At 42.9% G+C, this 14,974-nt stretch overlaps 1 protein-coding gene across 1 annotated transcript in view; it reads right to left on the reverse strand.

The window, feature by feature from the left end:
• Nucleotides 1-3,794: 3,794 nt before the first annotated feature.
• pde8a (phosphodiesterase 8A) overlaps nucleotides 3,795-14,974 on the reverse strand; it is a gene marked incomplete at both ends in the record, with an annotated part of 50,297 nt that continues 39,117 nt past the window's right edge. Inside the window, 8 exons of the mRNA XM_083652862.1 lie at nucleotides 3,795-3,901; nucleotides 4,007-4,136; nucleotides 5,095-5,259; nucleotides 7,257-7,440; nucleotides 8,541-8,758; nucleotides 10,612-10,810; nucleotides 11,037-11,172; nucleotides 12,233-12,281. Of these exons, the coding sequence (XP_083508988.1) occupies nucleotides 3,795-3,901; nucleotides 4,007-4,136; nucleotides 5,095-5,259; nucleotides 7,257-7,440; nucleotides 8,541-8,758; nucleotides 10,612-10,810; nucleotides 11,037-11,172; nucleotides 12,233-12,281 (1,188 nt within the window). The remainder of the gene's footprint in view (nucleotides 3,902-4,006; nucleotides 4,137-5,094; nucleotides 5,260-7,256; nucleotides 7,441-8,540; nucleotides 8,759-10,611; nucleotides 10,811-11,036; nucleotides 11,173-12,232; nucleotides 12,282-14,974) is intronic.

Consider the following 14,974-nt stretch of genomic DNA (forward strand, 5'->3'; position numbering starts at 1 on the left):
CTAATACCTTATTATTCTATTTTAATAGCTTATTTTAATACCTTTTTATTCTATTGACATACACTGTTTACATTGTTTGCCTTAGTTCACTATGTTGCACTATTGTTGTTGTTGTGATTCAAGATCAAGATTCAAGATTCAAGATTTTTATTGTCACTCCGTAGTACAAGTATCACGTGTGAAATTCTTGTGCTGTAGGCTCCATTACAATATAGTGCAAAAAATAAAAGATAAATAAATAAAAACAAGAGGCAACAAGCAATAAAGCAGTAAGACACGCCACAGACAGTCGCGTATTCACTGCCCATAGTGCAAATGGCATGAACATACTTTAAACATAATTAAACATAATAACATTCTGTTAGGTACAAATAGCATATACCTAATTAACATACTATTGAACATTAGTCATCATACGTGATGGTAGCAGCTGCAGTGCGGTACAGTACGGCTACTACACTATTTGTATATGTTAAGGAGTCTCGTGGCCTGTGATTGTGTTTGCTGTGATTTTGCACCTATTTTACCTCCTGCACCTTGTCTGTAACGGAGCCTACAGGAGAAGAATTTCACATGTGCGTACTTGTACCACGGAGTGACAATAAAAAAATCTTGAATCTTGAAGAAATATAGGTGGTTGTCCAGGCCCGGGTAATGTACAATAGTGTCTGAATTAGGTGTGGAACAGTTTATCCCTACTTCAAACCTGAGCAAATCCCCTGCAAAAGAATAAAATAGCTGCGTAGTGGTTGTATGCCTCCACCAACAGGTGAAGTTGCAGTCTATATCATGTCTGTCCAGACTCATACAAGCACAAATACCTTGAAGCCCATGGTGCAGTGGTGTGTGTGGCTTTAGACAATGTTTGGGGGTACGCTACTTTAACAACACGGTTAACCATTTTACACATCTCTGTGGCTGAAAATGGAGGCCAGCTCTATTGCCAACTCCTCTCTGCCAGCCATATTATTTTAGAGAGGCCTGGGACTTTACAAAATCTCAGGTTTGTTGTGAAAAACGGTCAGAATTCTAAACCGGGTTAGGAGTTTTTTGAGTCTACCGGATGTTTCTGTCCACACACTGATTTGTTTCAATCACTCTTTTCTGCCTCCTTGGTTGGACAAAAAAGATCATGCCTGGAGTGAGAAGGGGCTGGTTTCCATCAAAGAAACCTATACATAGATGGTTCTTTTACATCCTTTGATCTACTGAAGAGGAAGTTTGAGTTGCCTGGCTCAGACATCTGCAAATCACAAATCATGTTCCATCCAAGATTCGTACCTTTGAAGCTCTCCAAAATGAACATGCTCTTCTTGCTGAGCCCTCCTCACTCCAGGCATCTCATCTCCAGATTTGTCAACTCAAAACCATAACACGTCCAGCCTCTCCTGGAAACAAGTCCTGGACTTTATCGTGCTATCCCTGACAATGTCATTTATATGGTATTCTTTTACCACTGTATTTGAATTTTGATAATTAAACTAAACTAAAATCCGCCATCGCCGGCGGAGGCATAAAAACTAGACAGACACAATGCAGCACAAAAACCGTTTCCAATGCAATGAAGCATTTCATGTTTGGCTACTCATCGAGGAGGAGTGAAAACAGATCGAGGAAGGGAAAGATAGAGGAGAGAGTTTGAATCATGGCAGGAAAGAGATTCCAAACTTGTTGACATAATTTTATTTTCCATTGAATAGTTTCTATTTTTTTGCGTGCCTTCAGACCATAGACAGCAGGCCTAAAAGAGATTCAGACCAAGAAGTGAATCAGAAGGAACAAACAAATCCCCTGATTGAGTGTACAATTCTGTCATAAGAGAGATACCATGGTCAATACATCTTATTAACCATCAATTGCTTAGTTGTTATGGCATTTATATACTGTTTAAATAGGAAATATTCTTAATAAGCGACATTCTTTAACATATATTAGTATCCTAATCTGAAAGCAACCTTGGATAGAAGTTGTTCCCTGGGTCTGTGCATAAGGAAGTTGGACAAGTGGCCAAAATAGAATGATGTTTGATCAAAATCAAAGCAAGCTGGTCTCTAGGAGACTAAAGACAGTGATAGACAATTCTGTAATCCACATCCTTCTAAACCATTCAGTTCTCTGTATACATGCCTCAAATGCCTCTTTGTGACCATCCAATTCACAGGTATTCAGATCGCTATAATGGTTGATCTCATTTGCTGCAAATCCAGTGTAAAATTCAATGTCTATAAAAATATTGAGATTTACTTGAACATAACCTTTTGACTATGTTATAATAAAAACTCCAGATGTCTGTTGCAGTTGCACAGTGGGATGTGCTGTATAAATATTGTATAAAATAAGGCAGTCTTTTCAGTAGGATAAACCAGATACAAACATTTCTGGGAGAAAAAAATCTTTCAAGTCCAAAATGTTTTCACATATTTCTGCTGTTGTCAAATGTCAAGCGGTGTACAGCATTAAACCAAGAGTAAGGGACTGTTGCAACAATGAATACACCCACTGAGACACACACGCACACGCACGCACACACACACACACACACACACACACACACACACACACACACACACGCACACACACACACACACACACACACGCACACGCACACACTCCTGATGATCAACCATAACAGCTTATTCTCAATGCAACATCCCATCCCTGGACAAATCACTGAGACGTGGACATTTCTAATATTGTTTACAGTGCAATACAAAGGTGTTCATTCAAACTGGAACTGTACTTTTGATAAGAAAATAAAAATGTTTATAATGGTAATGCTTCACTATGAATAATAATCGTGGACAAGACTTTGAGAGTTATAGTTATACTTAATCAGCTTTGGCTTTTCTCTTTTAAAATTTATTTTGTTCTTATTTATCTACTAATTCACGTATGTATTGTGTTGTATAGAAAATATGGAACATAAAAAAAAAATGGTATACCAAATCATCTGTAATTAGTTAGCTATGGTCATGATGTTGAGGTTTTTGGCTCTCACCAGTGGCCTAAGTAAAGTTTCACTCCATGACCCCTGACCCCCACAGAAAGGCCCGCCCCCGACCCCCTGGTCTCTTATGACAGCTTTGTGTCACTATACATCTTCCCTGCCTGGATTAGTGGACGTGTTTCTGAAGGGCAGACACAAATATTGCCAAAAAAAAAAGGAAGCAGTGGAGTGTTGTTCTATGGTGCGGCCTCCGGGGGCACGAGAGAGTAGTCCGGACGTGGATTTGGACGCGTTCGTCTCCAGACCGCTCCTCCGTCCGCTCCTTGAGTTTCTGTCGAAAACTCGAGCGCTGCGACACCCGGTCAGTGTTTATTGCTCCATCAGTGAACAAGCAGTTTGTTTGTTTTTTTATCTGCCTCACAGGCAGAAAGGGAGAACCCACGTAGTATATAGGGGACGGATGCTTTGCCAGGAGGCCTGTGAGGACCCTCTCTCAGTCATGTGACATGTCACGTGACCAGCTACGCCGCCGACGCCTACGAGGCACAAGGAGTTCATAAGAATGCTGTGTGTCCATTTTGAGCCACTCATCCTCTCCGTTTGTCACAGTTCCCATCCGACAGGCTTACGAAGCCAGCAGCGTTTTGCACAGCTGTCTGTCCCTCTGTGTCTCTGCGCGGACGGACATGTTGGACGCTCGGCGTGCTACAGAAGCAGGAGAGTGAAGGCGAGGAGGCCCTGGGAGAGAGAGAGAGAGAGAGATGCCCCGGGCAGGAGAGAGGAGAGGAGGGCCACGCTGGACCGCAGAGTCCCGGGGGCCGAGGGCCCAAACCCATGCGTGGCGCACCTACTCTGGAGGCGGTCGCAGGCAGTGCAACTTTCTGTCATCCAGGCCTTTCCAGTACTTGAAGTTGTTGTCCAAATGCTGCATAAGATTGGGCAGGTCTGCAAAAGCTGGAAAACAAAACAGAAGAGCGTTAGATTGGGGATTTTTGATGAGGTATGCTTTGTTTTGAACGAGTTTGCGTCGTACTTTGCAGACACAGCATGCGTTCTTACCGTCCCATGCATCGAACATGTCTGTGATGAAGTAGTCTATGAAGGAAATCTGGGACTTGGGGATGCTACACGTGTTTCTGTCAAACACAGGCATGACCACCGGTAGACCCTGTCTCTTCTCCTCGTCCGTCTGTACCGGAGACAACAGTGCCAGTGATCATCACACACACTAAATATGTACATGATCATCATCACACACACTAAATACATCAAATACAACGAGCTGCTGTCCACTACAGTAGATCTATCTGCTGTATCTTCTGTCCACTACAGTAGATCTATCTGCTGTATCTTCTGTCCACTACAGTAGATCTATCTGCTGTATCTTCTGTCCACTACAGTAGATCTATCTGCTGTATCTTCTGTCCACTACAGTAGATCTATCTGCTGTATCTTCTGTCCACTACAGTAGATCTATCTGCTGTATCTTCTGTCCACTACAGTAGATCTATCTGCTGTATCCTCTGTCCACTACAGTAGATCTATCTGCTGTATCTTCTGTCCACTACAGTAGATCCATCTGCTGTATCTTCTGTCCACTACAGTAGATCTATCTGCTGTATCTTCTGTCCACTACAGTAGATCTATCTGCTGTATCTTCTGTCCACTACAGTAGATCTATCTGCTGTATCTTCTGTCCACTACAGTAGATCTATCTGCTGTATCTTCTGTCCACTACAGTAGATCTATCTGCTGTATCTTCTGTCCACTACAGTAGATCTATCTGCTGTATCTTCTGTCCACTACAGTAGATCTATCTGCTGTATCTTCTGTCCACTACAGTAGATCTATCTGCTGTATCTTCTGTCCACTACAGTAGATCTATCTGCTGTATCTTCTGTCCACTACAGTAGATCTATCTGCTGTATCTTCTGTCCACTACAGTAGATCTATCTGCTGTATCTTCTGCCCACTACAGTAGATATATCTGCTGTATCTTCTGTCCACTACAGTAGATCCATCTGCTGTATCTTCTGTCCACTACAGTAGATCTATCTGCTGTATCTTCTGTCCACTACAGTAGATCTATCTGCTGTATCTTCCCAAACCACAGCATCATGGATTTGTGTCTTTCTTCTTCTAATTACCTGTGCAAAGTATTCCTCTGAGATGCGTCCGGCCCATTCTACACACAGCTCCAGAGGCCGGCAGGGATTGGAGATGTCTGCACACTTAATCAGCATCCGCTTGACAAGGATCCGATTCTCGGGGGACGTCAGGATGCTTTTGGCAGATTCCTCATCATTGTTTCCCTGAAAGCAGATGCAGACAATTAGCAGACAAACAGAAAAGCAGAAAAACAACGATCTAGAAGAGCCATTTGACAGCTCCGCATGTCAAAAAATAATACTAACTCAACTGTGACTGTGCATATATCATGCCGGATTGGCATTGGCAGTGGATAAATATCTCCTAAGTTTTCATATCATATGATATTATATACACAGTGGGAGAGCAGGCAGTGCACCATGTAAGTGTTCAGCATGAGTTCATTATGAGTTAACAGATGCAAGACAGCAGCATATGATTCATGCAGAGCCGTGTATATAGAAGAGTCCCGACATCTCCATTCACTCCAATGGACCAGTTTTTTTTACTCCCAAGAGTTCCAGGAAGTAAGGTCCTGGATTAAGCAGCACTGTCGAGTTGCAGCAAAATAGACAGTTTGTGTTGTACTCTGAAAGGGTTTTTCCCCCCCTTGAATCAAATTGTACCTGATCAGCTTTATTTTAGCATGCAAAAGTAGCGCGAGACCCATTCCTGGCTGTTCATTGGCTAATGAGTCTCGCATTTTGGTCCTCCGCTGACGCCACTCTCTCTCTGGAGGACACTAGATTCATGCAGTCACAAGATTTGCAGCCTACTGTATGTTTCCTGATTTAATTCCACTGACAATTTTGACAATTTTGTTAAGCACAAGACAGACACATAATATTATGTATCTATTTCTGCAGTGATGGATGGAGCCTCTGTTCTCTTCTGGAGCTTCACTCTGCCATCAGATGGTGGACCGGAGTACTGTTCGTACTGTAGTTCAAGTCAAAGCCCAAAGACCCTTTCTCAAATCTAGTTATTTATTGACCAAACTTAACCTCTGTCACAAGGGCCTTTTTCACAGCAGCCATAGAGACACTGCATGAAATAGGCCACGCCCATCACGGGGGAAGGCTCCGCATTCACTTCCATACACCAGCGTCATTTTCCTTGAAATAAACATAGCTAAAAGCTGTTGTGTGGTGGGGCTGCGCAGACAACAAATGTAAAAAAAATCTGCAATTAAAGTTTTTTTGTACTCCCGAGCAAAACAAGGAAGCCATTGAGAATTTGCGAGAAGAAAAATGTGGATCTAGCTGTCAAGGAAGTAAGTTGGAGTGTTCATCTTCCGTATATATGATCTTTGTGTGCAACACGCGTCCATGCACGCGACATAGGAGAAAGCCAGGATTTGGGGGGGGAGGGGGGTTTGTTTTCCCCCATTTTGGGCGTGGTTTCTGAATGATGACGCGCTCCGCAGTGTCTCTATTGAGTGTCTAAAAGGCAGGGTAAACACAGTGTCTCTATTGAGTGTCTAAAAGGCAGGGTAAACACAAGTGCAACCAAAACATGAATGAGGGCTCCAGCATTGGGACACCTAACTGGATTGCAAGTTGGAAACCCTCATTAATGTTCCGGTTGCACCTGTGTTTAACCTGCCTTTTAGACAGAAAATGGCTGCAGTGAAAAAGGTCAATTTATACCAAACACTTAAATCCACAATATGTCATCGTGTATTTCTCTTACTTGCTCTGACAACAAAAAAAGAGTCATTTATTCCCGTCATTCCTGCCTTAAAAAGAACAGACAACTTTTAAATGGCTGTGCTGAGCATTCCACACCCACATGAGAAAGATGGTACTGACTTGTAAAATTCTCTCTCCACAAAGATATCTGTGCCCAGGCAGCGACAGGCCACGCGTCCCCTTAACCCCTATCGTCTTCCTTCAAACCAATACACTGGACCAGTGTGGGACACTGTCTGCATCAAATGTCCTACAAACTGACTCTGCCGTTTGGCCGAATGAGAAGATAAATAAAATAAAATACACTGGTTACGTTTATCTGGTGTCTGTCTTCTGTATCTATATATCTACATCTATACAATGAGACCACCCATCATTATGCAGGCCTAATATATTGATTTTCAGAAATATCCTCCAATTCCAGACGTTAAAAGTGCGAATAGATTATTTGTCTTTGAAATCCGTCTCACCTCGTTGTCCTCCAGAGCAGCCAGTGGCTTGTTAAGACTAAAACATCTCACCTCGTTGTCCTCCAGAGCAGCCAGTGGCTTGTTGATGCTGTTGACAAATTTGTTGACGTGTTCAAAGTGTTTGGTCATTTCGGTTGCTAGCACCATATCGATGATGGCCTGTCGTAGTGTTCGATATTCATTCCTAGAGAGAGAGAGAGAGAGATGGACAGAAGTCAGATGGGCGAGGGAGAGTACGGGCGAGAGAGGAGAAAAAGAGAGGGAAACGTAGAGAGAGAGAGAGAGAGAGAGAGAGAGAGAGAGATGACAGGGTGGTAAACAGCATGGAAACCCGTGTGTGTGAACACTTTTCCCCTCCTGACTGCAGGGACAGTGGGGATGAATGGATGCTTTGTTGACTGTCCCCCTCCGAGGGGACCAGCGCATGTAAGCCATACTGCTGTGGGACTCCCAATCACATTAGTACCCTGCCTCTGACACACACACACACACACACACACACACACACACACACACACACACACACACACACTTTATCTACATTATGTGCCGCTCTAGCCTACAGTTACCCTATATGACAGCCCAGCTGATTTCAATATCACAACCAATGTTGCAGAGAGAACTTCAATAATTAAAAAGATGACTGACATCTCCTCAAACTTGTGAAGTATACATATATACGGTATATATGTATGTATGTATGTATATATATATATATATATTTTTTTTTTGTAACAAAAGCATTTGCTTTTTAGTGCAATCAATCAAAGTGCATGTAAATAATCAGCAGGTCCACTTCGTTGAATATTATAAATATATATATATATATATATATTGCTTTATATATATATATATATATATATATATATATATATATATATATATATATATATATATATATATATATATATAAAGCAATAGTTCACCCAAAAATGACATTATTTGCTCATTCCCATGTTAGTCAAAATTCCATTGAAGTCAATTAAGTCATTAGCTCGTTAGGAGATACTGAGGAATATATCAGACTTTTTGTCAGTTCAGTCATTTGGCTACAAAGCACTTGGACTATGAGCTGTTTGGAGACATTTAAATGGACATTTGATGCTTATTTTTGGAGCTGTCAAAAGATGGCTCTGTTCACTTCAATAGATTGGGAGAAGGCTGAGATGGAACTCTGACAGTTGTTCCTACCAACTTCAAATGGAGTTTTGACAGACGCTGGAGATAATGAGTGAATTTCCATTTTCCATTCCTTGAACAGCCCGTGGTGACGCATCTCCTCACCTCTCCATGTTCTTGAAGATGTTGCACTTGTCGTCCCTGGTGGTGATCTGGAAGGCCAGGGCGGCGTGGTGGCTCTCCAGCACGGCGGTGTCGTTGTAGAGGACGGCCAGCTCGCTCCCGGCGTTGCACAGGAAGCTGTTGGTGCGGCCCGGGTGGTCCACGTCGTGCACCGTGGCAGCAATCAGCGCCGCCACCTCGTCGATGGGATCCAGACTTTGCTGTCGGGGGGGGCAGACGAGACATAAAAACGCCATGAAGATACAAGATGAGGGAGGTGTTGCGCTTTGAGGGAAATGTCAGTCAGCAAAGCATGTCGAACCAGAAAAGCATGTTGAAATACTGACTTAAGCAATGCAACGGAACTAGTTCAGTACTATTGCATTATCATAAACATGATATATAAACAGGCAGAATGAACAGATGTACTTTATGTCATTTTAGGTTTCATGTTTATGATGTCTTTTATTGCCTGGTGTGTGGTTTGTAGTCACTTGTGTCAAAGGACTAATGTTGAAAATGAATGACCCTCTTTTACCCTCTGGCACATTTACAAACAGAGGAACAGTATATAAATCATCAACATTATTACGTTCACTTCATTTAGCTTCACAATGCTAATCACTGTTAGCTTCCTAAACGGACCTCCTGACCCGTCTACAGAGCACCAGGGTCTTTTCTATGTGCCCCAGCCTTGGGTGATGTCACACCACGGTCCACTGGCTAAGCCAATGAACCATCGCTTCCCTGAGATCAGCCAATGAACCATCGCTTCCCTGAGATCAGCCAATGAACCATCGCTTCCCTGAGATCAGAAATAGACAATTTGGTAATGAGCTTAGCCAGGGCCGCACACAGTTACTGAGCCACTCACACACTCACCAGCACTTAGGAGGCACCTGACAGACTCACACAGACTCAGCAGAGAGCGGTGCACCTGACAGACTCACATCTACGCATGAACCTCCAGTATGAATGACACATATACGATTATTAGCTCAGGAGGTAGAGCTGCGGTCTGGGAATCGGAAGGTTCACGGTTCGAGGCTCGCTCCTCCTCCGGGCGGTGTGTCGAAGTGTCCTTGAGCAAGACACTGAACCCCGAACTGCTCCCGACGAGCAGTTTAGCGCCTCGCGTGGCTGCAGACGTCGTCGGTGTGTGAACGTGAATAAGTGAATGTAGCCATTACTGCGCAGCCATTTGAGCGGGCGTCACTCAGACTGGAAATACCGTGAAATAAATCCAGTCTATTTACCATAATATACAGGAAACGACAGACAGGGTTTCCCTTTTTTTGTCGAGCAAGATAACAAATATGAACAATAGCCCATTACTATGTCTGATTCATGGGCAGAGTGGCTGCTGCAGTGGGAGGAGTAAACAGAGCTGGCATATAAGGAAGTGATCTCACACTCATAGAGAAAAGCAGGACAATCGTAATGTCTCATTATTACAAATGAATGTGATTGGTGGCCCAAACACAATAGAGAGGCAAAGTGGAACGTCACTTCCTGCTTCAGCACTGTACCAGAGATTTTCATCCGCCATTTATTTTCCCATAGACATTTCGTAAAATGCTTATCAAAAATAGTTGTACTTGTTCAAACCAAACGGTTCAGATATATTTAGAAATAGGAGAGATCGCATAACATTTCACACGGACAAAAACGTTTAAAAAAATGCGGGTTTAAAGAAAATATTTTTTTCAACGTTGTTTTTCTAAGTTTCGGTCTGAGTGAAATGTTCTATGGTCTCTCCCGATTCTAAATATAGCCGAACCGTTTGGTTTGACCATGTAAAACTATTTTTATATTCATTTTACGAAATGCCTATGGCAAAATAAATGGCGGATGAAAATCTCTGGTACAGAGCTGAAGCAGGAAGTGACGTTCCACTTTGCCTCTCTATAGAAAGTCACGACAGAGGGACAGAGGTTCACTGCCAATAATGTCCATTCAACTGAGGGATTGGCTGGTTCCAAAAGCCCCCAAGGTTGATCATGAGTTATAAACCACACCTAACAAAACTTCATTTTATTTTCTACCCAAGAAGCATACCATGGTGTGTAGTTACCTTCACCCTCTCCTTGCAGAGGAAATAGGCAGTTGCGTGCAGGACGTCCGACGCGTGGCTGGAGTTGTGGTAGGAGTTGGTGGAGTGGTAGTTGGCTTCGATCACTTGTAGCCAGGAGCGCAAAGTGGCCTCAGGGCAGCTCAGGAACTCGCAGACCCCAAAGCGAGAGAAGATCTTCAGACCCAAGTAGGTCAAAGGCCTGTGGGAGGATTCAGCGTGGTTTTAACCCATTGATACCCGATGCAGCATTTGTGTGTGTATCCCTTTAAGACCGCAAACTGCGTCTTAAAGGGATACACACACAAATGAGGGATATACACGCAAATGCTGCATCAGGTATCAATGGGTTAACAACACGTCTCCTGCTCAGCTCTCCACACACACAGTCTCTCTCTGGTAGATCTTCAGCGTGTATGTTGCCTCACCGTTTCATGGTCGCAGTCTCCAAGTTGAACACGTCGAAGTCCCAGGAGTCCTCGTTCTCCATGGTCTCGGCGATGCGCGGCGGGATGTCGTTTAACGACAGAGGAGTGCTCAGGCTGGGGCCATGATGGTGAGACTCTGTGTGCAAAGAGGAGACGGAGAAAAAAACAACAAGAAAAGATAAATGTGATTTTAGTTTCACATGTGTCTAACACAGGGGTTCTCAACCTTTTTTGTGCCAAGGACCGGTAGAAACATGGGAAAAAAAGTCGCGGACCGGTTGTCAATTTGAATGGTTTTAGTTACATATACCAGGTGGCGACAAAGGGAAAATAACAGCCTTTTGTGTTGTACTATACTGTATGTAGCCTACAGTATTTACGTTTTTGTTTCAACTACAAACATAAATAAACGTCAACTTGAAACTATGTTTTAATCACCACACACAGCCTATAATATTATAGCCTATGTTTATAAAAAAAAAATTTGGACTGGGCTCGCGGCCCGGTACCAAATGCGTTGTGGCCCGGTACCGGTCCCCGCGGCCCGGTGGTTTGGGACCACTGCTCTAACACACAGCATAGCACTTCATAATGAGCAGGACTCATTACTGCCCCCCCACACACACATCAAATGTCCCATCAACTCCTGTTGTTTTACTGAAAAGAGTCAAATCGACTTCCAAAAAGATTTGATACAGAGTAAACAGCACATTGCTTTCTATCATTTCTTGGAAACATTCTTGAATATATTTTCACATTTAAAGTCAAATTAACTTTCTTTCTTTTTCTTTTCTTTTCTGACATTGAACAGTGCAGCAAAACATCCCCACTTTTAATTCATTTCATTTCATTTTAATTCAATTATTCAGATATTTTTCCCTCGCCAAAATGTAACCTCACACACACATGTAGAGCAGTGGGAGGCAGATAGTTTCAGGGGAGGCTCAGTGAATGGGAGTGAAAAATATTCCATTGGTTATATTATTACACGAGTTATCAAAAGGAGATCAAATGGAATGGCCTAAATGTGTGTGAGCGACTCCCAGAGTCAGAAACAATTCAATGCCTCCAGAACATTTTGAAAGTCTCTGATCTAGAGTGTTGGCAGCTACGCGTCGCGTCCTCTTGTAGTTCCCCGCAGCCCAGTTTTGGAAGCCCTCTGCATTACTGGAAGCGCTGTGTTTGTGTGTACTTACGTTTTGTGGAAAACATGTACTCGTTTCCTGATAATCTGCGTAAACCATCCTGTGAACAAGAGAGAAAATTGTGAAATTATGAAGAGCACCATGATGGACAACCGCCTATGAAATGAGAGGAAATAAGGGTGAGTGATGATTATTAGGTTGAAAAAGGTGCCACGTTTTGAGCATATCAGGGCTCTTAAGAGTATTTCAACTAAAAATGAATTTGAAATGAAAAAAAAACCCTCTGACATTCACACAGCCGACTGTAGAAAGATCATTTTCACTGGCTCTTCACTGGCTCTTCACTGGCTCTTCTCAGACAACAGAACAATCAATGTGTTCATCTTATACTGTAACCTCAGTTAGCAACCAGTGTACCAGAATAAATGTCTCTGTGTTCCAAATACTTTCATAGCCCACTGTCTATTTCAGTCAGCTTAAAAATCATTAAAGACACATTTTTAAAAAGTAATACAGTCTATTTGAATTATAATGGAGACTACCGTATATATATATTGTTTTCCATTGAGTCATATATAGATTGCCACAGTGTGTAAAGCATAGTGAACCTCAGTGCCATGTGCTACTGTAGGTGTCAAACCTGTGATGTAATTTTATCCTACGTCATATAAGCCAAGTATCTGTCAACAGTGAAGTCTCATAGCAAAGCCTGTCAAGTGACTTAATGACAGGAATAGTCGTGTCTGGAGACAGACAGACAGACAGACAGACAGACAGGCAGACAGACAGACAGACAGACAGGCAGACAGACAGACAGACAGACAGACAGACAGACAGACAGACAGACAGGCAGACAGACAGACAGGCAGACAGACAGGCAGGCAGGCAGGCAGACAGGCAGACAGACAGGGAGGGGAGGATTGGGGCAGCCAAGCTGAGCTCATTAGTGAAACTAATATACCATCTACTAAATGATTATCATATTCATGAACTGTTCCAGTTGTGGCAGAAATGACCCAGTGAAAATAAATGTAGTGTCAGACAATCTAGAATAAATGAGTCCAATGTGACATGGGACTTGTCATTGCTGCGCACCATCGTTTGAGTCAATGGGGCTTATCACTTATCAGCAGAGTAACACTTCAATGACCAAAAATGGCATTATCCATCGGCGCTTCCAGGAACGTGATTGGCTGATCAGCTGTGCATAATGTTACTACATACATTGATACCTGATGCAGCATTTGTGTGTGTATCCCTTTAAGACCGCGACCCGCGTCTTAAAGGGATACACACACAAATGAGGGATATACACACAAATGCTGCATCAGGTATCAATGGGTTAAGAAATAGCCACGCTCAGTTTTTAGTTTCCATAGATGTTTGCCATAAGTGTTTCCTTCAGAAGTATTACTCACATTTGAGTAATTATGTCTTTAATTAATTTAATTAATTAATTTAATCAAATTGTTATTATCTAAATGTATTGTTACGTGGTTGAACCCGTTCGTCACGTGCATCTGAGTCTGTTTCAGACTGAAAACAAATTGGGAGGCGGACCATATACGTGTCGATGATTTGATTTGACAATTCTGAGGACTGGCTTTGGCATTGGCCAATCATGGTTCCACCCCCAAATCCGGGTGGGATTCAGCGTGTTGTCGTGCTACGCGAGTGGGATCCGCGGAGTACCAGGCAGCCACCGGCTTCATGCGAAGCGAGTGGACAATCTGAAGCATGGGTGCTGCCCACCCGCCTGGAATCTCAGAGAGACGACCACAGCCAGGGAGGCTGTCAGGCTCAGAGGCGCGCGCCATTATCGTTATAAATGTAAATTATATTCCTGGAATGCGTGTTTTAACGAGCCAGTTACATTTCTTTGCATTCTTAGAAATTACCGTTTGATTTAGTTTGCATAATTGCTCAAGTTAGTAGTTAGTTTATGGGCTAGAAACTCTGCCAGATGACAGGCACTAGGCACCATTTTCCCCTTCATTTGGAAGAGAAAATTATCCTGAAATGAAGATTTGATTGACAGCTGGATGTCGTGAATGTTGGATGATGTCATCATTCCTGCTATGATGTCATAGATCACTGATGATGTCTAACAGTGAAATGATTGGTTGAAATGGGGTAGAAATTTGATAGTACTACTGTAGGTGACGTCAGCAAACTGTACATTACTGTTATCAATGAAATCTTGAAAAATTAACTTTTGATGTGAAAAAGTGTGAAAAACTAAAGGAATTAGATTTTTGTGATTTGTTTTGCATACATTATTAAATAGGTGCACTGCATATACCCAGGTATTTGAACTAAAAGAAAAGAAAAGTCATTTTTGGGTTCAGCTCGACTTTAAACAATTTGTTTTGGGCCAAATAAAGGACTATCTTCTATCTGTATTTGGGGCGTGATTGCGCTCATGGGCGTGTGTGTGTTCCAGAGTGAAGTGTTTACTCCACGAGTCAGAAAGGAAAGGGAGACTGGCTCATCTTTGACCTGAGCATTGTCTCATGGTGGCGCTGCCTCTGTACACACTGGCTATTTTAAGATGTTCTCCGCAGAAAGATGACAGCTCCTCTCTGAAACGCTGCCTGGCTCTTCTGAGCGCAGGCTCTCCTGCACCACGTCCACCACCACCACCATGAGCTGGAGGAGCCCCGAGGCCAGGGAGACGCCTCCTAAACAGATAGGCTTCTTCAGAAGCATCTAGTAGGTCTGGGGGGCAGAACGAGACAGCACACCCACTCGCACCTCACGGCTCTCTGCTTTCATCAGACGTTATCGCTCTAC

Source organism: Poromitra crassiceps (genome assembly GCF_964638095.1).
Source record: "Poromitra crassiceps genome assembly, chromosome: 16".
In the NCBI taxonomy this organism is placed as follows: domain Eukaryota; kingdom Metazoa; phylum Chordata; class Actinopteri; order Beryciformes; family Melamphaidae; genus Poromitra; species Poromitra crassiceps.